The sequence below is a fragment of the Erythrolamprus reginae genome, chromosome Z (genome assembly GCF_031021105.1).
Source record: "Erythrolamprus reginae isolate rEryReg1 chromosome Z, rEryReg1.hap1, whole genome shotgun sequence".
NCBI lineage: Eukaryota > Metazoa > Chordata > Lepidosauria > Squamata > Dipsadidae > Erythrolamprus > Erythrolamprus reginae.
The window spans coordinates 99,610,216-99,635,335 of NC_091963.1; the positions used below are offsets into that span (position 1 = coordinate 99,610,216).

The 25,120-nt window shown below is 39.8% G+C and overlaps 1 protein-coding gene across 2 annotated transcripts in view; it reads left to right on the plus strand.

Moving 5' to 3' along the window:
• Positions 1-21,150, plus strand: part of ITGA2B (integrin subunit alpha 2b) — a 79,079-nt gene extending 57,929 nt beyond the window's left edge. The window contains exons 24-30 of one of the 2 annotated variants that reach the window (XM_070727976.1): positions 2,662-2,767; positions 2,879-3,031; positions 5,517-5,627; positions 16,187-16,300; positions 18,397-18,498; positions 19,444-19,566; positions 20,301-21,150. In XM_070727976.1, the coding sequence (XP_070584077.1) occupies positions 2,662-2,767; positions 2,879-3,031; positions 5,517-5,627; positions 16,187-16,300; positions 18,397-18,498; positions 19,444-19,566; positions 20,301-20,393 (802 nt within the window). In that variant the 3' untranslated portion in view covers positions 20,394-21,150. The remainder of the gene's footprint in view (positions 1-2,661; positions 2,768-2,878; positions 3,032-5,516; positions 5,628-16,186; positions 16,301-18,396; positions 18,499-19,443; positions 19,567-20,300) is intronic. The other variant, XM_070727977.1, reaches the window with a different exon arrangement.
• The last annotated feature ends 3,970 nt before the right edge of the window (positions 21,151-25,120 follow it).

The window sequence follows — 25,120 nt, forward strand, 5'->3', positions numbered from 1 at the left end:
CCGCCAGGCATGGGGGATTTGAGACACCTTTCCCCCAGGCTTATTATGATTTATGTTTGGTATGTATGTGCTGTTTGGTTTTTTAAATTGATAGGGTTTTTAGTTTTTTCTTAATATTAGATTTGTGCCTGTACAATATTGTTTTATCGCTTGTTGTGAGCCGCCCCGAGTCTTCGGAGAGGGGCGGCATACAAATCTAATAAATAATAATAATAATAATAATAATAATAATTATTATTATTATTATTATTATTATTATTATTATTATTATTATTTGTTGTTGTATTGTTTACATTGTATCCTGTGAGCCGCCCCAAGCCTTCGGAGAAGGGTGGCATGCAAATCTAAATAATAATGGTGGAAGGTCTTAAGCATAAAACGTATCAGGAAAGACTTAATGAACTCAATCTGTATAGTCTGCAGGACAAAAGGAAAAGGGGGGACATGATCGAAACATTTACCGTATATACTCGAGTATAAGCCGAGTTTTTCAGCCCAAAAAATGGGCTGAAAAACACAACCTCGGCTTATACTCGGGTCATTGACAAAGTCACCACAAGAGGGTGCCATTCCTTGAGCCAGATAGAGGAGGCACCAACCCCACCCCTCCCTCAGCTCCAACGGCGAGAGGAGAAAAAGGCGATGGGAAGCCAGTGAGGTCAGGGGCGGTGGATTCCTGCTTCTGTCTTCTAGCCACCCTCCCCCCACACCTCACTGGCTTTTTTCCCCTCTCGCGCGCCGTAGGAGCTGTGGGAGGGGTGGGGCTGGTGCCTCCTCTCCCTGGCTCAAGCAAAGGAGCCAGCCAAGTGCTCCAACCGAGAGGGGAAAAAAGCAATGGGAAGCCGGTGAGGTCGTGTGTGTGTGTGTGTGTGTCTGCGTGCGTGTGCTTGTGTGCACGCCCGTCCACCCTGCGAAGAATGCCTGCTACCTCTTTGAAGGAGTGGGTGTGTAGCCAACGTGCCTCCTTTTTCCCCTCGCTGAAACTGGGAGGCTTTTTTTTTTTTACTCCTTGCTCCCTCCCTGTGTGTATTTGTCAACAAATAAACCCTATCTGAGTCGGCAGGAGAGAGGAAGCCCTAGAGCAGCGTGGGGGTGGGGGTGTGAATGAAAGGGAAGCCAAGGCAACAAAGAAAAAGGGGGAGGATGAATTTTAGAGTGTGTGTGTGCATGCCCCCTCTCCCTCCCACCGTGAAAAAAGCCAGCTACCTCTTTGAAGGAGTGGGTGTGTGGCCAAAGTGCCTCCTTTTTTCCCTTGCTGAAACTGGGAGGCTTTTTTTTAACTCCCTGTGTGTATTTGTCAACAGGTTTACCGTAACTATTCCTTGCTCTCTCTGCATTGCCTTTAGTTGGATTAAAAAGCCCCCCTGCTGTCCGATTCTCCTCCCCCTCCTTTGAAAGGATTTAAACTGTTTTAAAAATGGTATTTTGTGGTAGCTGCTGTCCTTGCTTGGATAGGAACTAATAAGGCAAGAGCTAGACAGGAATTCCTAAAGTGTGTTTGTGGATCTATAAAAGTTGCCTTTTATAAAGTGGGTTTGAGAGCAAGTTTCAATTAATAAGTATGAGGGGAAGCATTTTACATATTTTAAAAATGAGTTTGATTCTTAATAGGACCTGCATATTTAGGATACAAAACCACAAGAGCTGTCTGTGTTTTGCAAGTTTTGCTTGTCTCACTAGTCTGTCTGTCTGTCTATCTTTCTATCTATCTATCTATCTATCTATCTATCTATCTATCTATCTATCTATCTATCATCTACCTATCTACCTACCTACCTACCTACCTACCTATCTATCTGGTTTTCTATGCTGATAACCTCACAGCAGCTAATGCTGAAGCTCTGTTTGGATATACAGATTGATTGATTGATTGATTGATTGATTGATTGATTGACTTACTTACTTACTTATTTAATCAATTAACTGGATCTGTATGCCGCCCCTGTCCAAGGACTCAGGGTGGCTCACAGCATATATAAAAACAGAACAATAATGTAAATCCAATTAATGATGAGATGATGAGAAGGAATCCTGTTTTAAATTTACAGAGCTAGTTTACTGGTTTTCTTTAAAATAAATATTCTAAAATATGTCATCTTCTGATGTTTCAATTAATGTAATTTTATTGGTTTCCAGTTTTATAAGTTACCAGTAGTCACTGCATTTTCTAACCTCGGCTTATACTCGGGTCAATAAGTTTTCCCAGTTTTTTGTGGCAAAACTGGTGCCTTGGCTTATACTTGGGTTGGCTTATACTCGAGTATATACGGTAAATATGTTAAAGGGTTAAATAAGGTTCAGGAGGGAAGTGTTTTTAATAGGAAAGTGAACACAAGAACAAGGGGACACAATCTGAAGTTAGTTGGGGGAAAGATCAAAAGCAACACGAGAAAATATTATTTTACTGAAAGAGTAGTTGATCCTTCGAACAAACTTCTAGCAGACGTGGTTGATAAATCCACAATAACTGAATTTAAACATGCCTGGGATAAACATATATCCATCCTAAGATAAAATACAGAAAATAGTATAAGAGCAGACTAGATGGACCATGAGGTCTTTTTCTGTTGTCAGTCTTCGATGTTTCAATAATAATAATAATAATAATAATAATAATAATAATAATAATAATAATAATAATTTTGTGCTCTTTGTTCCTAGAATTTCTATACCAGCTGCACTTGTGGTCCCATGGACTCCTGAGGACTTTAAGAACAAGAGCAATGAAGTTGATGGCTATGGACCAAATATAGAGCATATCTATCGGGTATCAAGAAAGATACATTAATTGAAAATATGGACATTTTAGCCCAATATTGATATTTTCCCTGTTATAGATCTCTTTTCTTTCTCTTTCTCTATGTCTGACATTCTCCAGTTGCAGAATGCAGGCCCTAGCACAATATCTGGAGCTGATCTGTTTGTGCATTTCCCCAGTCGCTTCTGGAAAGGCTGCTTGCTTTACATCACAAAAGTGACCACAGAAGGCAGCATCAACTGTTTATCTACAAATGAGACCAACCCTCTAAAGGTAGGACTATCTGGAGGAACAACGGGAAACAGAAAGACTTATTACACAATGCTAGAACATCTCATTTGCACTCATGAATTAATCCATGGCACATTCAGGGTAAGGATTCAAGAAGTTGATAATGAAAAGACATCTTTCATGAAGTGGATTAGTTGGAGCACAAGTGACCAACTAGTGGTCCGTGAGAAAATGTTGGTGGTCTGCGATGCACCCGGTTGGAGAAGCTGCTCTGGGAAGACAAATGGCCAGTCCTGTGACTAGAGCTCTGGAATAAGGGAATGGCCAGGCAGCTCATGGTGGGGTTGAAAATCACTGCCATAGAGGGAGTTACATGAAACTTGCAACTCTGCAATGCAGCCCTCACCGGCCAGAACAAGGTAATGGTGCGGGGTGGGGTGGGGTTGGAGGGCGGCATAGGCGGGCTTAAGCAATGGGTGTCGGCAACCAGCAGCTCATTCTTGCCTCTTGTGGTTTCCTGTCGGCGGAACCCACCAGTGGCTGTTTCATTTGCTCCAAATTCCAGAGCGGGACCAAAACGTCCAGCACCAACAAAGGCCAAAGGAGCACCCACGAGAACCAGAGAGCACCAGAGAATCAGAATAAGAGACAGACAGACAGACAAAGAGGGGGGGGAGATTATTTATATGTAGATATACAGTGTTTCCTCGATTTTTGCGGGGGATACGTTCTGAGACCGCCGGCAAAAGTCAAATTTCCGCGAAGTAGAGATGCGGAAGTAAATACACCATTTTTGGCTATGGACAGTATCACAAGCCTTCCCTTAACTTTAAACCTCTAAATTATCATTTCCCATTCCCTTAACAACCATTTATTCACCATTATTACTGATACTCACCATTGAATAAGACACTCAGTGATCCTGATATTTATAAACATAATTATTTATTAACAATAATTATTTTTTTGTTATTTATTTGCAAAAATTATTAGTTTAGCGATGATGTATGATGTCATCGGGCAGGAAAAACTGTAGTATAGAAAAAAACCCGTGAAGTATTTTTTAATTAATATTTTTTGAAAAACCGTGATATAGGCTATCCGCGAAGTTTGAACCTGCGAAAATTGAGTGAACACTGTATATGTATGTATATATATATATATGTCAGAGAGAGAGAGAGATGAGAGATAAGGCAAGAGATGAGAGAAATGGGGGAGAATGATACAGAGAAAGAGGGGGAGAGAGACATAGAGGGAGGGAGAGAGATGAGAGAGGGAAAGAACAAGAGATGGGGAAGAGGTGAGAGAAAGAAAGAGATGAGAGAGAGAAAAGAGGAAGAGATAGGGGAGAGAGAAAGAGGGTGTAGAAATGAGAGAGAGGGGCAAGGGGGGCAGAGAGAGAAAGGTGGGGAGAGAGAGAAAGAGAGAGGGGAGAGGGAGGGTGGGAGAGAATGTCTGAAGGATCCTATACCGACACCGGGAGTCCAGGCACTTCAGCAAGCAGCGCGCTGGATTTGTCTTAGTGGTTCATAAGATTTAAAATTATGAATGTAGTTACTCTGAGTTACAAAAAGTTGGGGACCCTTGAGTTAGACTATGTTTAATTTAATGGGATTGACCAATGGCATAATCTGCTTGCTATCAGGATTTTTTTCTGGAGAAATTACCAACTTTCAGAATGTACAAATGGATCTTATTTATTTATTTAGTCCAATACATAATACACATTGAAGAGAATAGATATGTAGTAATATAACTAATATAACTTCTCTTCATAGTCTGCAAATTTTGGCTTCAAAAGTTTCAGATGATTGCATATGCGTATGTATGCAACCAGAATTTGAATCAGAGAAAAGAGAAAACTCAGGGATTGTGATGATCATACTATATCCTCATTTGATTTGTTCTTAATTTTGGATAGATTTTTAAAATATATTTTATGTATGGTATTAAAACTACTCGGGTAAAGATAAGGTATTAATTATGCTTCCTTATGTAGGGCCAATGATTACAGTGCAACAGCTGACTAGAATTTGTATCAAAATTATCCATTATGGTATCACTTTTTACCCTGAACTAATAATCGGGCATTGTTGGTTTTTGATTGAGTGTGCTGTGTCAATCCAATCACTGTGGTGTACAATAGATTATGGTTTAGCATATTATATGTACAGTACATTGAACAAACCATTAGTTAGGAAAGCTAACTATTTTTCTATTATAATAGAAAAATTCAAATTCAGCATGGAAGAGCATGTGCCACAAAGAATTTGTCTTCTTAATAATAAACATATTATCTATCCATTGAGGAAGTCCATAATATGTTGATGGTAGGGGCAATATGCTGGCTCTGTTAAAAAGTGCTATTGCTAACATGTTGTAAGCTGCCCTGAGTCTAAGGAGAAGAGCGGCATTAAAAAATTGAATAAATAAATAAATAAATGTTGTTTATCATAAAAGCAGATGTGCAGTAAGGAAACAAGGAGAGAGAAATAAATCATAATTGGGTGTCTCTTTTTCATCATAGCTAAAAGTCCAGGAGCCCACAAATTCTCCCAGCAATCTGACTATCCCATCACAGCATTGGCGCGAGAGGCGTGATGTCAGCTTTTCAACATTTAATGAACCTAGTGAAGTGGTGAGTCTTTGCAGGGGGCAGTAAATGCTTAGAGACTGCCTCAGGGCGCTGTTGTTTAAATTTCATAGAATAATCCAAAGCAATTGACACTGAACCTCAATCCCATTTCTTTGCTTTTCATAAATGAGATATTTACTGACCCAATCTATAATCTTGAGAGTTACATATTTCTATATTTTGCAGAGTTAATCTGAAAGTAAATGACATAAGTATTCTATATATATTACAGTTCCATAAATGTTAAGCATAGCTGCATGCTATAACAATTTGAAATATTGAAGTGGGAACTTGTTTATTCTTAAAAAAAGACTTGGAAGACAGTATATTAAACAAATAGAACAGAGTTAAAGTTTATAGTTAAAGTTTATATTTAGTTTGTATATTGTATATTTACATGAAACCGTGACTGTCCATTTTGACGAACATAAGAACACCTATAAAAACCTGAGCATTTATCTGCATTATATGGACTGACAGACTCGCGAATCAAAAAATGATTTGATATATAACGTTGTATTGAAATGTATGTTTATTGTCTTGATATTCATATTTTTGTTGTTTGAAGTATAAAATATTTGAAAATAATTAACAATTTTTAAAAAAGACTTGGAAACTGAAAAGGTTTTCAGCTCTCCTCGGTTTTTTAAACTTTAAGGCTCTGTGATGCAAAACCTATCCCAGCTTCAATCCATATCTACTCCCTCTATCTATAATTCTCCCTTGGGGAGAAATTGTTGCCACTGAAATCCAAAATATTATTTCATGGTAGCTCTTCAGTCACTACCAAAGAGAGTGTTCAGTTTACTAGTGCAATTATTTCTCACCATAACACCACCTCCTTTATGTTGTCTTGTTTCTATATGAAGCAAAACATAGTGTGGATTCATCATCTGCAATAATTTATTTCTTTTATTTTTGGCTCCTGCCCTCCATGGAGTTTTCAATGGCCTAATTTTCCTGATTTAGAATCGTCTTTTAGTGTCCCGATTTTCCTGATTCATAATTATCTTTCCCAGCTGTTGTGCTGTTCAGAGAAGATTTGAATTGCAAGTTCGCAGTCGCATGCTCACAGACCTATGAAAGGCTCTTGGATCTTTTTAATTGCATTGCTTTCTTTCTTTTACATCTTTCCTCACTACTGTAAGGAGTACCATAGGTAGGGAGTGTGTGAAAGGATTCTTTGATTTCTGCTCATTCATGACTAGTGCAAAACGTAGGATAGGATTATATAATGCACGTCAGAAAGATAAGGTACTTCAATCACCAGGTCATGTCACTCCTTGGTCTTTTTAACTTATCTTGCAGATGCCTTTGCTTTTTGTTTTTCACCACTGTGTTTGTTTGTTTGTTTGTTTGTTTGTTTGTTTGTTTGTTTGTTTGGTTGGTTGGTTGGTTGGTTGGTTGGTTGGACTTCTAGGCCACCTTTATCCAAAGTCTCAGGGTGGCTTACTGTTAGTACATGGTACATGGTTGTTAGAGTTTGCCATTGTAAACTACCTATTGTAGTCTCTTGAACTATCACTTTAAATATTTTGGGCTGGTTTGCCATAAGAGGGCTGTTGGATCTAGAGGGTCCTTACCTTTGCAAAGTGCTCAGCCCGCTGGGACTGAGCCAGGACCTTCCGGAGGTGATGGTTATTAAAGTACAGACAGAGCATGTTCGAATGAACTAAACTTTTATTAGAAAAAGTAGAAAAATAAAGATTGTCTGAAGAGACATAAAATGGCACATCTACATTGCTAATGAAGATAATGCATAATGGAGATTCTCTAAAACTAGAGATCTTCTTCTTCCTGCAAGGAGGAGGATGTGAGCAAACAGGTTACATCACAAAGGAGGAGCTACATTAATAAACAGAGTTAACTATCTAACTACTGGATGTTTCTCAATGTCTTCGGAGGCTGTCAATCACAGCGTGACACCCCTTCTTTGTCAGTCATCAGAGACATAAGGGACATCAGGACATCAAGGCATCAGTTCACTTAAGGCACATCTTGTTGGTGAGGTATTCATGTTGATCATCTGGCAACGGCTTATTCAGCAAGTCAGCGATCTGCTCAGTAGTAGGTATATACTGAAGTTTTACGAATCCTTCTTTCACCTTCTCTCTGGTATTTTGATACCGGATGTCAATGTGCCGTGAACGAGCTCCAACAAATTCAGCTTCAGCAATATATGTGACTGAAATGTTATCCTCCATAATAACAATTGGTTTCTTTGGACTTTCCCAAATACTATCAATGAGATTAAAAAGAGAGGTTAACTCATTACAGCAATCAGAAACACATGCATATTCAGACTCAGTTGAAGAGCAAGAAATAAACTTCTGCTGCCTAACTTTCCAAAAGAAAGGACAACCATTTAAAAACAGTACATAACCAGAAGTACTTTTTCGTGTTTCTGTGTCACTTGCCCAGTCAGCATCTGCATAACAAATCACTTCAGGGTACTCAACATGATTCGGCTCGAGGTACAACTTCTTGTCCTTTGTGAGCTTCATGTATCTCAACAGTCTCTTTATGCAAGACCAGTGAAACGTGGTTGCGTTGCCAACGTATCTGAACAGTAGATTCACACTCAGCGAAATGTCAGGTCTTGTCCAACTGCTGATGTACAATAGTGATCCAATCACTGACCGGTACAGTGTTTTGTTGTCAAAAGCAGGATACTCTTCTCGGGTTAACCTGTAAAAATCAGTCTGCATAGGAGAACGACAAGTTTTCGCATCAGACATATTACAATTTTGCAAAAGCTGGTCAACCTTATTTTCTTGTGAAAGAGAGAACCCCTTCTCAGTTTTCTCAAACTGAACACCTAGATAATCATTAATATGCCCTAGGCTTTTTAAGGTGAAATGTTTCTCAAGACCCTTAGCAAAAGTTTTACTGGTGCTTTCATTTGGACCTATGTAAACAATATCATCAACATAAACAAGAACAATTTCATAAGTCTTACCTTGCCCTTTTGTGAACACGCATTCATCAGGGATGGACTTAATAAAGCCCATTGAATTTAGCTTTTGGGATAACAACTTGTACCACATAAGGGCACTCTGTTTGAGGCCGTATAAAGACTTGCTCAGAGACCAGACTTCATTTTCTCGGTCCTGGAACCCGGGAGCACCCTTGACGTAGATCTCTTCATTCAGATCAGCGTTCAAATAGGCAGTCTCTACATCAAACTGAAAAACCTCTAAGTCCAAAGCAATAGCAGTGATTAGGGCAATCTTGACACTCTCATTTTTGACTGTGGGTGAATATGTGTCAGTGTAGTCATCCGGATAAACTTGAGAGAATCCTTGAGCTACAAGTCTAGCTTTATACAGTTTCCCTTCATTAGGTTTCTGTTTGAGCTTATACACCCAGCGTGTGCCAATGACTTTCTTCTTGTTGGGAGGCTCCACCTGTTGGAACACCTTAAGTTTCTTTAAGCAGTCCAGTTCGCATTCCATAGCCTCATACCATTTTTCTTGTTCAGATTCAGGCAAAACTTTGATCTGGTGAAAATGATCAGGTGGAAGTGTAAGATTATTACACATGAAAAGAAAAGGAGATTCAGATACTTGCTGTGCAAATCTCTTTGGAGGAGTTCCTTTAGTGGTTCTCTTTGAACGTCTTGGAATGCTGGTCCATCCTTCATCATCATCTCCACCTTCAGGTTCATCGCCAGGGATTTCCTCTGCGATTGTCGAAGGCTGTTCATCGTCTGGAACATTCGGAATATCTGGCACAGCTCCCTGGGCATCAGGTATCGCCACACCTTCCTTAGGAAAATAAACTGAAGTATCATTACTATGTATACTGGACCAATTTGTGTCTTCCTCAAATTTGGCTGAATTAGAAATATAAACTCTGTGATGAGAGTCAGCAAATTTGTGGTACTTGGAGACTTCATCAAAGCCGATGAATCTCATTCTTTCTGACACAGGACCTCCTTTCCTTCTTTGTTCAAGTGGAATGTTAACAGTGGCATAACAACCAAAAATGTAGATGTTTTAAACATCAGGCTTCTTGGCATGAAGCAAGTGATAAGGAGTGTCTTGTATGACGCTACTCCATGTTCTGTTAACAATGTAATTAGCATACCTTACTGCTTCGCCCCAGTATGAAAAGTCCAAGCCTGCATCCTCAAGGAGACAACGAAACATCGTCTGCAAGATCCCGTTCCTCCGTTCACAAATACCGTTGTATTGGGGAGTCGCAGGTGCTGAGGTCTGCTGGCGGATTCCATTTCTGGCCATCCATCCTTGGAACTGTTGCGACATGAATTCGCCTCCACGGTCACTTTGAATTCGCTTGATCCAGACGTCGTGTTGGGTGAGTATCTCTGCAGCAAAGTCTTTAAAGGCCTCAAACGCCTCTGATTTTTGTTTTAAAAGAAAAACATAGCCAAATCGTGAGTAACTGTCAACTACAGTTAAGAAATACTTACGTTTACTTAACAGTAGGCCGAAATGGACCGACAACGTCGGTGTGGACCAATTCAAAAATGCGTGAACACAATCGGACAGCAACCTTAGGTATGGGTGAATTTTTGGACTTGGCTGAGTTACAAATTTTGCAATCTAAGTAAACTTGGCAAGTCCCATCAATTTTAAAACCATCAACATATTCAGACATCTTTGCTAAGACGGGGTAAGAAGCATGCCCCAAGCAATGATGCCATCTGTGGACACACCTGGAATGAAAAGATTTGTTTGTTAATATATGTTTAACATTTGTAACAGTATTAGGAACCTCAGGGATTTCATTGGCTTTAGAAGCCTCTGAACTAGTAGTTGCATCAGGTCTTCTCTCTGGACCTGTGCTTTCGCCCATTGGAACGCTTATACTTATACCACCTTTCATTGGAGGTTTAGGTTTTAAATAAAAAAACACCTTTAATGGGAATGGCAGTAGCAAGAAGTTTGCCATCCTTGATGATGTTAGTGCCTGTGAGTTCAAAGTTTATTACAACCTTTAATTCTTCTCTCAGGCAATAACCACTAAGAATGTTGTTCTTGGCAGTTGGAACGTAGAAAACATTTGAGATAAGGGAGTCCAGTGCTTTGACGAAGACTTTTCCTTTTCCTTCCACCTTGGAGTGTATATCCCCAAATCCACATTCCTACACTATCTGCTTTCTGAGACTGGACATACGTGGCATCTGCCAGGGACACAGACTCCATTTTTTGAGTTATCAACTTTAGTTGGAGTTTCTTCAGTGATCTTAACTCAGTTCTAGCTTCATTTGCTTTTTCTAAGTAACTGAAGTAAATTTCTCGCTGCGCATTATTTTTCATAGTAGGTAAATTATCAAAGTGAAGACAGAAAGACTCTAACTCGTGAATTTCTCTCTCATGTTTTTCCATTATTTCCTCAATTTGTTGTAAATTAGAGGTGGTCCCCTTTATTCTAGCAGAAGTGAGAGAGACCAGATTGTCAAGATGCTTTGTCTTGGCAGAAGCCTTACAGGGCAAATCTGATGACAGGAGAGTTTGAGATTGAAAGGGAGTTAAAGTTTCTTCCTCTGCTTCTTCGTCACTAGGCTGATTTGAAATACTGCCCGAGGGACACCCTTGGACAGATTTTATTTCTTCCTCCCGAATCCCAATTTGATCATCAATTAGATAAGAGTGACTTACGATTTGTTGAGATTCGCCAGCGTCGGAAAGTTCCGTCTCACGTTGCAAAGACACGATGCACTCCCTTTTCGTATCCGTAGCACGGATAATTTCTTTTAGCTCAGCAAGCTGCTGGCTGGAGATTGAATCGATGTAGGATTGCGTGAGTGGATTTTTCTTCCATTTGGCTGGCATCTGGAGAACAGCCAGTGAGCTTACAGAATGTAAGCGGAGTCTGCTTCTTTAATAGCAACCATCCTCTGCTACCATGTTGGATCTAGAGGGTTCTTACCTTTGCAAGGTGCTCAGCCCGCTGGGACTGAGCCAGGACCTTCCGGAGGTGATGGTTATTAAAGTACAGACAGAGCATGTTCGAATGAACTAAACTTTTATTAGAAAAAGTAGAAAAATAAAGATTGTCTGAAGAGATATAAAATGGCACATCTACATTGCTAATGAAGATAATGCATAATGGAGATTCTCTAAAACTAGAGATCTTCTTCTTCCTGCAAGGAGGAGGATGTGAGAAAACAGGTTACATCACAAAGGAGGAGCTACATTAATAAACAGAGTTAACTATCTAACTACTGGATGTTTCTCAATGTCTTTGGAGGCTGTCAATCACAGCGTGACAAGGGCGCCAGTACTCCTTCCCTCAATGATGCTTTAACGCTCATTCGTTTTTGCTTTGCCTTGAGGAGGGAGTGTATTTGCTTAGTGCTTATTATATTGGATGGCTTAGTGCTTGTTATGGATTGTTTCTATTTTGTATATATGTAAATAGTACTTATTAAGCATAACTAAGTCTGTGTCTTTTTCTTTGGCTTTACCACACATCCACACTCTGTTAAAATTCTCTGCTCAGTGTATGTCAAAGGTCACATAGCCTAGCTGTACTGAGACATACCAACATTTACAACATATGAAGAAAGTACAAAAAATATTATAAGGTCCAATTATAAAATTCATCTAAAAACCCAAGTGTTAAAAAAAAAAACCAACCACATTCATCCAAATCTCAGTCATGGTATCAACCAGAGCAGAGTGTTCTCACTGAATGGCCATAGGCCTGCCAACAAAGATGAGTTTTTAAAGCCTTCCAGAAGGCCAGGAGAGTGGGGGCAGTACAAATCTGCAGGGGAAGTTGGTTCCAAAGGGTTAGAGCTGCCACAGAGAAGGCCCTGCCCCCAGACAGCATTGCTTGGCTGACGGGACCTGGAGAAGGGCAACTCTGTGGGCCCCGACTAGTCTCTGGGATACATGAGGCAGGAGACGTTCCCATAAGTAACTTGGTCTTAAGCCATGTAGGGCTTTATAGGTGACAACCAACACTTTGAATTGTGTTTGGAGACCAATCAGTAATCAATGCAGCTTGCGGAGTGATGGTGAAACTTGGGTATACCTTGATAGGCCCATGACAGCTTGCACAGCTGCATTTTGGACTAATTGCAACATTCTTCAAAGATAGCCCCATGTAGGGAGCATTGCAGTAATCCATCCTAGAGGTGATGAGGGCATGAGTGATTGTAAGGAGAGACTCCCTATCCAAATAAGGCTGCAACTGGGGCACTAGGTGAACATGTGCAAACGTCCCCCTCACCACAGCTGAAAAATGATGTTCCAAAATCAGCTGTAGGTTGAGGAAAGCTCCCAAGTTGTGGACCTTCTCCAAAGTCAAAGACTCCCCCCCCCAGGTGATAGAAGGACAGATGGAAGTGTCTCTGGGAGGCAATACCCACAGCCACTCCATCTTGTTGGGGTTGAGCTTGAGCCTGTTGGCATCTATCCAGACCTTCACAGCTTCTAGACACCGGCACCTCACCTCTACTGTTTCACTGAATTGACATGGGATGGAAAGTTACAGCTGAGTATCATCAGCATACTGATGGTAACTCACCCCGTGTCGATGGATGATCTCACCCAGCGGTTTCATGTAGATATTAAACAGTAGAGGGGAGAGGATAGACACCAGAGGCACCCCACAAAGGAGGGGCATGGGAGATGACCTCTGACCCCCTACTAATAACAACTGTGACCAACTGAATAGTTAGGAGGAGAATCACTGTAACATGGTGTCTCCCAATCTTAACCTCTCCAGTTGGCGCAGAAGAATACCATGGTTGATGGTATTGAAAACCTCTGAGAGGTCAAGAAGCACCAGGATAGAGGAATGCCCCCCATCCCAGGCCTGCCAGAGATCAGTGCGACCAAAGTAATTTCAGTGCTAAAAGGGAAGGTTGGAGACTGGGTGATAATTGTTCAGAATAGCTGGATCTAGGGAAGGCTTCTTGAGGATGAGACCATCCAGGAGGGACACAAGTCCAATAAACGGGCAGAGGAGCTCACAGCTCCAATGGCCTTATCCACTTCATCAGGCATCACTAGTTCAAACTTTCCTGTACTAAGATGGATGCCGGTCACTTTTACTGACTCGTCAGTCAAAAAAACTTTCCATTCGGAGCCCAGATCCTCCCGGATTTGAGTGACTATATCTGTGGAAAACGTATTAAAATCCTCAGCACTGTCCTGCAAGGATTCGTCCACTCCTCCTATAGCAAGGAGAGATAAGTCACCCTAAAAATGGCAGCAGAGTGAGATTCTGCTGATGCAATCAAAGCAGAAGATCTTGATCGCCACAAGATAAGTCTTAATGTAAGAACTTAACTGTGTTCGGTCAGATCCAGATTTACTGGCCCACAAGTGCTTCTCTAGACGTCTTTTCTGGCATTTCATTCCTCTGAGTTCCTCAGTAAACCAAGGAGATCTCCCGGGTCTACTACCAGAGAGTGTTCGCAATGGCACAATCCAGTCCAGAGCCCCTTTGCAGCTATATCCCAGGCTGTTATCAGGACTCCACTGAATTGTTTATAAGCGAATCTGGTATTTTCCCAAGTACCTTCTGAAGGACCAATGGGTCCATTAGGTGTTTGGGGCGGAACCACCTAATTGGTTCCTCCTCCCTGTGGGGAAGGATTGGAGCCTTAAAATCAAGCCATAGCAGAAAATGATCTGACCATGACAAGGGCATGATATCTAGGCCCCTTAAATTCAGATCAATACTCAATTGTCCTGAGAAGAATACCATGTTGGGAGTGTGCCCCCCTCGTGAATCAGGTCTTGAATTACTTGGTTCAGTTTCATGGTTGCCATGGAAGCCATATACCCCTGTGCTAACCCAAAGGATTTCCTAAGTGACAACACGTTGAAGTCCCCCAAGACTATCTGTCTGGGGAACTCAACCGCCAACTCGGCTACCTCCTCAAGCAGTGCAGGCAGGGCTGTTGACACACAGCTGGGAGGCAGGTACGTGAGCAACAAGCCCACCTGAACCTCTTGGTCCAACTTCACAAAGACAGACTCACAGCCGACTATCTCGGGTGCAGAGACCCTGCATAGGATCTTCTGGGCTATAATAGCCACTCCTCCCCACCTTCCCTGGGGTCGTGGCTGATGCCATACCTGGAACCTGGCTGGGCATATCTCCGAGAGAGGAATACCTCCCTCGGGATACAGGCAGGTCTCAGTCACACATGCCAGATCAGCCTTCTCATCTGAGAGCAGATCCTGGATGAGTGGAGCTTTATTCATAACCAACCTGGCATTGAGCAGCAGGAGACCGTTCTGAGGGGCTGGAAGAAGGAACCGCTTTCAGTCAGCGGGTCCTCGTTCCCCATGAGCGGTCTACCCCCTGGCTCCCGAGTGATGCCAGGTTGCAAGAGCCAACTGCAGCACCAGTGGCATGATTGTGATTATTGTGTTACTGCATTTTTCACACGCACACACACACACACTATTGCAATGACTTTTGGTCCACAGTAGCAGATGTCCCACAGCTGGCACTTGTCAGCTGTTCATGTGCGGAAAGGCTGTTGCTTTTCTTGGCTCAGTTCAATTCAGTGGATTGATGTCTTTTCATGATTCCCTCCTCCTTCCCACCCCCATGTCATACTGGCTCTTCTGTCGATGCAGCAAAATAAGTTAAGAAAATGACTCTCCTGTGGGGGAATATGGAAGCCTTTTTAAATATTTTTCAGCCTCTCCTTCCTATTACAAGTTAAAGAGTCCCGTTCTGCCCTAATTAGAAGCTGCAGTAGCCTTACTTCACTTATAGAAATAAGAGTTTTTCCAGTTTATACTTTCTATTATTGTGGATGAAAAGGACCACGATTGCAAGGACTTTTTTTTTCAAGGGGGGGGGGGGGGATGAAAAAAGCAGCAAGAATTAAAAAGAAATTTACCAGAAGAGAATGTCTGGATTTTTGGAAAATCATAGGAGTTGGGCATGAAGATAAACATCTCCCAGCAGAGACATGTTAACACAGCCAGAATTCTGCCATATTCTATAGCAACCAGCTTGGATGGTGCATTTAAGAGTATAAACTATATTTTTGACCAGATACATATCCTACATTTGATCATATTTTAAAACTTTTTTTTAAAAAAATCTGAAAACAATGTCTCTTTTAATGTGAATAATCCATAAAACCAAATTATATTTTTCAGTCTCCAGTTAGTAGATAACAATTTAACCAGGCAATTTACAAACGGGTTGCCTTTAATATCTAACTTTACAGTGCATTAAATCAATGAACAGTAGATGTCTCTATTATTAAAATATTTCTTCTTATGGTCTTAGCTTCCAAGTCTGCAATCTTATCACATTTTAAAAAGAATAGAAATGTCTAACTAGGTTGTTTCTGCTTACCATGCCACTTTGTCAGGGAATAATGTTATTACAATATTCAAATAGGTATAATATACCAACATTAGATTATTTTAAATTGGAATTATATTTTAAGACCAAATAGGTAGTTCCTGTGTCTTGAATATGCACATAAATGTGAATATTAATTCACAACTAATATGTTCACAAAATGATGTTGAGTCTGTTCAACTCTGTTCAACTCTGAAAAAAAACTATAATACATTAAAACATTTAATCCTTTCCATCTTCAGAATTGTAGCAGCCAACTATGTGCTGTCATTCACTGTCAAGTGGGAATATTGGAGAGGGGCCATGGAGCTATGGTGACCATTCATTCAGTACTATGGCTGCCAAGTTTCCAGGAGGTAAGAAATTATATTTTAATAGATATAGTCCAGTTTATATCCCTGTTCTGCTAAATCAAAGCCTTGCTTAGAAAGATGAGATATCCCAGTAGTTTATCAAGGGACTACAACTATGTTGCACTGAAACTATGCACACAGTTTACCAATGTGTTATCAGAATGCTGAAAGATCATGGCATTCAAGAGGACAGGTACTTGTCTGAACTGACAACAGAACATTCAGGAAAAAAAGCAGCTAGGTAAATAGAGAAACAATGGGATGGTTTGGGTTCTACATGTACCCTGTAAAAAGGCCATGGGAACTAGAGAGCTGTGGCGAAGGCTTTAAGGAAAAGTTACACCTGAGGAGGGATCTGAAACAAATAATAATTGAAAAGAAGAGGCAGGCACAGAGTATAAGAGGTAGCAAGTGAGAAAGAGTGGTGTCATCACATGAATAAACAGAAGCTGTTAGAACAATGAAGAATGTGGAGCTGAAACAATAACTATCATAGCACAGGATGTACTTTTGAATGAACATAGAGGGTAGTAAGTGCAATATATTTCTGTGGTTAAAGGACTGAAGTAGGACTGAAAGTTAACTTTTGTAAAAGAGGCTGAAAATTTGGGTGCACCTTATACTATGAACTTAGCTTTTTTCGAAGCTTTTTCTTCACCCCTTAGTAGATGCTAACGATCTTCCCAGCTCTTACCTTGCAGGTTCTTTCATCGTTACTCTCTGTGGAGTATGTTTTCCAAGTACATTTTCTCCGCAGTTTTTTTCCATTGCTCTATTTGCTCAGAATAAGTTTATTTCCAGCCCTAACCAGGTGCTAACGTTATTCCCAGCTCTTATGCAAGCTCTTTTATTGTTACTCTCTCCAAATAATTTTTTTTAAACCTTAACCAGAGGATAAAATAATGTGCTAAAGCTTACCAGACTAAGGACCCTAGCCAGATGAATACTTGGTAGGCAGATTTCCCCCTCCCCCATTTTCTTTCCAAAAAACTAAGGTGCATCTTATACTTTGAAAAATATAGTAGGCAGAACTCTCCAGTCAATCAAGGTATTCCATAACTGATCTTGAATCTTACAGCCTAAACAATATCATGTATTGTTTGTTGTTGTTAGATGGATTTGATTGTTGTGAGCCGCCCCGAGTCTTCGGAGAGGGGCGGCATACAAATCTAATAAATTATTATTATTATGTCAGTACAGTACAACACAGCAAACAAGATCACTATGCTGGATTTCGTATTTCATCACCAGTCAGGCGCTTCCCAAGCACCTAGGACTGCGTGATGCAGCGGCGAATTATGTTTGCTGATTCCAGTAAAGCGGTCTTTTGTAATTGACAGATGGAGATTTTGTCAATTCTGATGGTTTTCAAATGTCCGCTGAGATCCTTTGGTACTGCGCCCAGCGTGCCAAGTACCACTGGGACCACTTTCACTGGCTTATGCCAGAGTTGCTGCAGCTCGATTTTTAGATCTTCGTATTTCACTAATTTCTCTAGCTGCTTCTCCTCAATTCTGCTGTCTCCTGGGATTGTGATGTCGATGATCCATACTTTCTTTTTCTCCATGATCACAATGTCTGGTGTGTTATGCTTCAGAATTTGGTCAGTCGGAAGTCGGAAGTCCCACAGTAGTTTTGCTTGCTCATTTTCGACCACTTTTTCGGGCTTATGATCCCACCAGTTCTTTGTCACTGGTAAATGGTAGTTCCGGCACAAGTTCCAGTGGATCATCTGTGCCACAGCATCATGTCTATGCTTGTAGACAGTCTGTGTGATCTTTTTGCAGCAGCTGAGTATGTGATCGATTGTTTCATCTGTTGCTTTACAGAGTCTGCACTCTTAATAATAATAATAATAATAATAATAATAATAACAACGACAACAATAAAAATAAAAATTATTATTATTATTATTATTATGGATTATTGTTGTTTTATATCACATTAAGCTACTGCAATTGGTGTGTTAGATCTTAGAGCGGGTGACAAGCCAATAGATATTCCAGGAAGCAGTAAATGCTTAAACTCTTTCTGCCTTCTCCCATTCCATGTATCAATGAAACACATACATATGTCCATGCTACTTCCTTTTTATACAGCAGTTTCCAGAGCAGCTTCTTATCCAATCCCAGGCCCAGTTCACTGCCACAGGGATGCCTTACAGCATTCGACCAGAGGTTCTACCCAGTGGGGCTGCCTTGGTAAGTCCAGATCGCAATGTTTCGGGATTATCAGTGCTATTAGCAAATGTGAAGTTTTATTAGCAAATGTGAAGTTTTCCAACATCAATAGCTTTGAAAATCAAAGAAAGTATTTTTTTAACAACAGCATTTATTAATTTAATAAATTCAGGGCTAAATATTAACCTACCTGGTATGAACTTTTTCTTTCGTCCCTCCCGCTCCAATAATCTGTATATTGTAATTTGAATGCTAAAAATGCTAGAGGTGGACTGAAAGTTAATAGAATATTTCCCCGAAGCATTTTATTTCCATTTTATAAATCTAGAGCATTACTTTATTCATTCCTGGATAGTTCTTGAAAGTTGCTGACACCTGGAGAATTAAATAATATTGTGTTCATACGGATGATTGCATTTTGGTTAATAAGATAAGAATGGTCCTTTGTCCACATGTGCAGCCGTTTGTCCTTCTGTTAATGATCTCAAACCATAAAGACTTTGATTAGAAGATTGACGGCAGAAAAAGACCTCAGGGTCCATCTAGTCTGCCCTTATACTGTTTCCTGTATTTTGTATTAGGATGGATATATGTTTCCCACTTAATCTAAATTGGGTACTTAATCTAAAACTTGAAGATTTGATAGTATTTCCTCTATCAGAAATACCTATATTCTGAAATTTCAGTCAACTTGTTGGAGACTTCCTGGCCTTACAAAAGGGAATCAAATGGATTATTTGTAGAGACAAAATGATATTTCATTTTCTTAATCCAAGATATGATTGGCAGAGTGACTAATAACAATTTAGCAAAATCTTCCCCTCCAAAACATAACTGCAGTTCAATCTTTTAGCAGTCTTGCAAGTATGGTTGGGAATGACAATCACTATTTTATTATTTCTTCTTGGTTATAAAACCATTATTCATCTGGTTCTCTTTCTTCCATCTCTTTCCTGTTGCTCACAGGCTAAAACACTGGTGGAATGGGTGGATCCTGATGCCGAGAGAGACATCCCTATATGGTGGATCTTAACTGCTGTGTTGGTGGGACTTTTCCTTCTTGCAGTCTCCAGTATTGTCCTTTGGAAGGTGCATAAAATCCTGGGCAGGGAAGCCTGACTATAAAGCACAGGATGCAAAAATCCAAAAGCATGTTCCCCTTCATGTTTGCAGCTGTCCTGGAAGGAAAGCAAACCAGGGTCTGTTTTTTGGAGGCAAGGTAGCCAGAGATACAAAATGTAATCTGGAAAACATAGCTGACGAAATTCTTATCTCTGCTGGTTGCATAAGCTTATCTGTAAACAACAGAAAATAAGAAACCATGTCTAAGTAAAGTTAAGGATGGTAGCAAAGGATCCTGTCCTGGGACTATCACCTCTGACTGCCAATTTCAACTTAGTTTTGGAATAGAAATTGCCTTGATGGGTCTGAACAAAGGATCAAACAGATGATTTTTCCTTCTGTTCCTTAAAACAAATAAATAGTTGGCAGTTATGAGATTGCTTAGACCAGTGTTTCCCAACCTTGGCAACTTGAAGATATGTGGACTTCAACTCCCAGAATTCCCCAGCCAGCTGGGGAATTCTGGGAGTTGAAGTCCAAATATCTTCAAGTTGCCAAGGTTGGGAAACACTGGCTTAGACAGTAGTTGGAAGGTACTTTAGGGTTTGTTTCTGGCTCTTCATTTAATATGCTAAATAAATGTACAGCTTTGTGTGGTATAGTTTAGCCATCTCAGAAACATCCACCTATGAGAAACTACTTCTTGCCTAAAGTGACTGGTTTCTTATTCTATTTTTTCCCCACTATCTTTTCTTCTATAGACAGGCTTTTTCAAGAGAAACCGACCACCCACGGAGGAGGAAGAGGAGCTTACTCATGATCCTGGAGTTCAGGCAGCTGGAGATGGGCAATAGGATATTCTATTCCTTCCATATGTAATCTCATCATTGAATCGATCCATTCTTCTCCTGTTCATATTCTCAACAGGCAAGTTGTAAAGAATATAATTTACTCACTTCCTAATAGGCAAGTCATATCTTCGTCAGCGCCCCAATTCCAAAAATCATTCTGGCTGCAAAGTTTTCTTATAACCATTTGCAGATTCAAAAACTCAATTATTCATAATAATGAAAACAAGTAATGGAAGACAGTTATAAAATTCAACACTTTAAATCACAGGTGTCAAACTCACTGGATCATGTTGCTGTAATGTTTCGCCACATTTTCTCCCTTCGCGGAGCTGGGATGGGTGTGGCCTGCATGTGATGCATCTGACCCAGGGGCTGCCAATTTGGCACCCTTGCTTTAAATAATCCATTACAACCTTAAATGAAAACATTTTGCTTATTAAAGAAAGAGTATTAAAAAAAAACACCTGCCTAATGCATATCGAAATTGTCCATATTCTATCAACATTTTCTGATTTCCATTTAAATGAGAATATTTTTGTATAGTTTACTTTGTTCCTTTTTTATACCATTTCCCTTTATTAAAAAAAACACCTCGGTTCCAGACTGTAATATTCCTTAATAATTAAGATATGAACATTCTTGTAAAAAATGTGTAGGCTGGGAAACTATTAACCATTCCTAATTCTCAACCAGTCAGTTCCCAGATACAATTCCTTCCCAATATTTTTTTTAAAGAATAAACATTAATATTCATTTACATGAACAATATTGGCTTCTTTGGTTCTTTGTGGTCCATGGGGAAGTCGGGCAGTGTTGATGCTTAGGGTTGACGTCTGGGATTACAAACATCACCCCAGCAATATCTAGTCCAATAGAGAATAATGTCATTTTGGGTCCGTTCCAAAGCTGAAGATGTATACAAGAGAAGTCTGCCGAATCTTTTCCCCCAGGCGTCTTGTTTCCTTGGGGGCTGTTGAACTCAACAATTGGTTACACAAGGCATGAAACATGTTCTTCTGATTTACAAAATATCTTGCTGTTCAATCAACAAAAACTATGATTTAGATTCTTTAAAGTTGTGTTTATAGAACAACAGTTATGTTTTTTAAAAAAAGAAACTGCAATTCATATAGACACTTCTTCAAAAGTTCTGATTTGTTGCCTTCTAGTTCTTTGTGCAACAATTGGGAGCTATTAGTTTGTGACTGAAGCTTATTTTCACCATTGTCCCAATTACTGGTAGTTAATTGAAACGGGAACATTTCTTTTGAAGGGAAAACTATATGCAAATTAGCAGTGATCTCTCTCTGTCTCTCCCCCCACCTCTCTCTCACACACATTTCTTTTCTGGGGGATTTTTGAAAAAAGAAACTTTTCTTGTTATTCAGAGCATGTAAGAGGCATGCCACGTGATTGCTGAAGTTTGTTAATATTCAAGCTGCCAGCACCTTGAACTGGAATGGAGGGAGTTAGGGAGAATGTATATGGTTGTTGCTTAAAGCCAACTGGAAGTGAACTTGTTATTCAGAAGTACAAAGTTGCTTAGAAGGTGGATAGTTTGAAAAATCCCTGGATTTGGTCTGAACAGGGAAGGCTTCTCACTTAAGAGCACAGAGAATAGGACAGGACATGGTTTCAGCAATTAGCAGTTTTTAAAAGAAAAGCAGATTTGGGAGAAATGCCTGAAAAGAGCAATAACATAGACCAAGGGTCTCCAATCTTGGCAATTTTAAGATGCGTGGACTTCAACTCCCAGAGTTCCTCAGCCAGCAAAGCAAATTCTAGGAGCTGAAGTCCAAAAATCTTTAAGTTGCCAAGATTGGATACCCCTGACATAGACCACTGGTAAACTTTCCTTTTTCATTTCCTTTATAAGAACTCCTAGCCCATGTACCTGATATAGAGTCCAGAAAGAGTTGGGTGGCTTAAAAATCTAATAGATTAAATTAAATTAAATTTATACTTACAAGGGAAACATATTTTGGTATGCTGCAGGAACAAAAGTAACTCTATTGCTGGTTATGGTGACATAGAAGCACATCCAGCTACGTACAATAGGGAAGATAAAGCAATCTGTCCATTCAGAAAGGCTTATTATTTAAAAACATGCCTGCTAGGACAAAGATTGTGCACAATGCATAATTGAATTTAAGATTGGGAAGTGTCCCAACCCACTTAATACTTTATGTTCAGGAACTTTTGTCACCCCAAGGCATCCTGAAAGCACTTAAGAGTCTTTGCGGAATCAAGAAACATCTCAAGGATATATTGCCCATTCAGCAAGCTGGAGTTAAAACACCGTAACATCTGGATGAGTGTTTTTAAAGCCTGTCAGCTTTAAGAATTCATGGAGTTCAATTCCCTGACTTGGAACTTACTTACTTATTTGATTTGATTTTTGTCAAACTCTGGGAGTTGAAGTTTACACATCTAAAGTTCCAGTGATCTATAAATACTCACTGAAATCAATAAGATTATTCCATTTGTTTTTCCCTAAGTACTATATGATTGGGCCCCATCCATCATATTAAAAGTGTCTCATCAAGTCTAAACTCATAATTAAGATTAAACTCATAATTAAGCTGCAGGAAGATAATTGGTAGGACAAAAATCGAGATGATGCAATTTAACCCCCTTTTTCCATTGTGCCAACTATCATCTTTCTACAGTTATTTTTACTCAAGGTTAATTTTTTATCTCTAGCCCACGTGATCTTATTCTCAATCATCTCTTCATGTAATTGTATTTTAAAAACAAGAATCCAGATAGCTGACACAATCCCATCAGAAATATTTCAATATAATTAATTTCTTACTCTCCATCCTAATAGTATTTTGGCCTTTTCAGAATTTTTTTTTTTAAAGTAGTATTCACTATCTTATTGTAAACTCCCTGTTCCACAATTGTGTAGTTAATAAATGTTACAAATAATTTTAATATAATAGTATTTAAAGTTTTAAATACAAAAATAAAAATTACTACAAACTAATATGGAACAAGGAAGAAAAAAAATCAAAAACAGCGCTAAGAGTTTAAGAAAGGAAGAAAAATTTACCTTTTAGTACTAACCTCCTTAATTCACAGAAATATAAATAATAAATATAAATAAATATAAAAAGGAGCAGAGGTGCAACATAAATTATATTTGCAAGTTACTTTGGTCACAGCCATCAGTAAAAGTAGTATGAGCCTTCCTATAGAGTTGATTTCTTGTTCTGGTTTCTCTCAGTAGCTCAATAGGTGACACAATCCCATCACAAATCATATGTGAGCAAATCATATGCTTTGAATCCGGCACCCAGCCTGAATCCTAACTGCCAAAAAATCCATTGTTCTTTGTAACCACTGTCCTACAAAGGAAAAACCAAGAAAGTCCAATTGCCTTCTGTAAAAGCACCTTTGGGACAACCATGATCTGGAACATTGAGAATCTCTACAGATCTTTTCTATCATCCCCCGTGATAGAGACAGGGCAGGAGTTGTCTACAAATGTTAGATCCTCTTTTAAGGTTTCTGGTTTCGCCATCTCCTCCTCCTGCAAGTATGTGTTGACTGTAGTTTGAATCCAACTCCATGCTCCCTTTCTGGACAAGGCTATGGGAAATACAGTGGTACCTCTACTTATGAACTTAATTCGTTCTGGAACCAGGTCCTTAAATAAAAAAGTTTGTAAGAAGAAGCAATTTTCCCCATCGGAATCAAAGTAAAAGCAAATAATGTGTGCAATTGGGAAACCACAGGAAGGGTGGAGGCCCGGTTTCCTCCCAGGAGATTCCTAGAGAGGCCCCCAATGTCTTCTCCCCACCTTTTTCCGACCCTATTTCCTCCCAGGAGATTCCTAGAGAGGCCCCGGAGAGGCTTCCCCCTGCCTTTTCTGGTTACAGTTTCGGAGGCTTGGGTTTGTAAGTGGAAAATGGTTCTTGAGAAGAGGCAAAAAAATCTTGAACACCCGGTTCTTATCTAGAAAAGTTTGTAAGTAGAGGCATTCTTAGTTAGAGGTACCACTGTATTCCAAGGCAGGCTCAGACTGATGAGGAACCAGTCAGGCCTTAATCAAGCTCCTGATGTCCCTAGGAACATCTGGAAACAACCAACTACTGTTTCACTCCATAACCATGCAGGGAGGCCCAGAAGGGCAAACACAGACTACATCAGATTAGTGTTTTGGATACAATTGCTTGTGAGGGATTCCAGAGTCTGGAAACATGATGGTCTCCTACATTATTTCACATGAGCAAAAGGTTGTTCATTGTTCATTTAGGAGGATGCCTCTTCGCTTCTGTGGCTTTCTTTTTCCCATAGATTATCTACGGTTGACCTATCCAGATTCGTAAGAGGTCAGTAAGGGGCGGGTACAAGTGCACTAGACTGCCTTCCGTCCCCTGTCCTATTGCTCTCCTATATCTCCTATACCTTTCTTCTACTCCTATATCTCTTCTTCTATTCTTTCATGGATATGTTCTATTCCTATATCTTCTTTTCTATTCTTTCATATATATATATATATATTTTACTATGAGTATCTCCTCTATAACCTTCATCATTATACACACTAAAACTCTCATTGTGTATTGGACTAAATAAATAAATAAAATAAATTTCGCCTGTACAAAACTCAATTGGAACAGCAGCCATGTTTTGCACATGCTCAGAGACACATTTTCGGAGCGTTGCTGATAGGAGATGCGCCTCCCTACGTGCCTTAGGACCCCGGGTCGGTATTGATCACA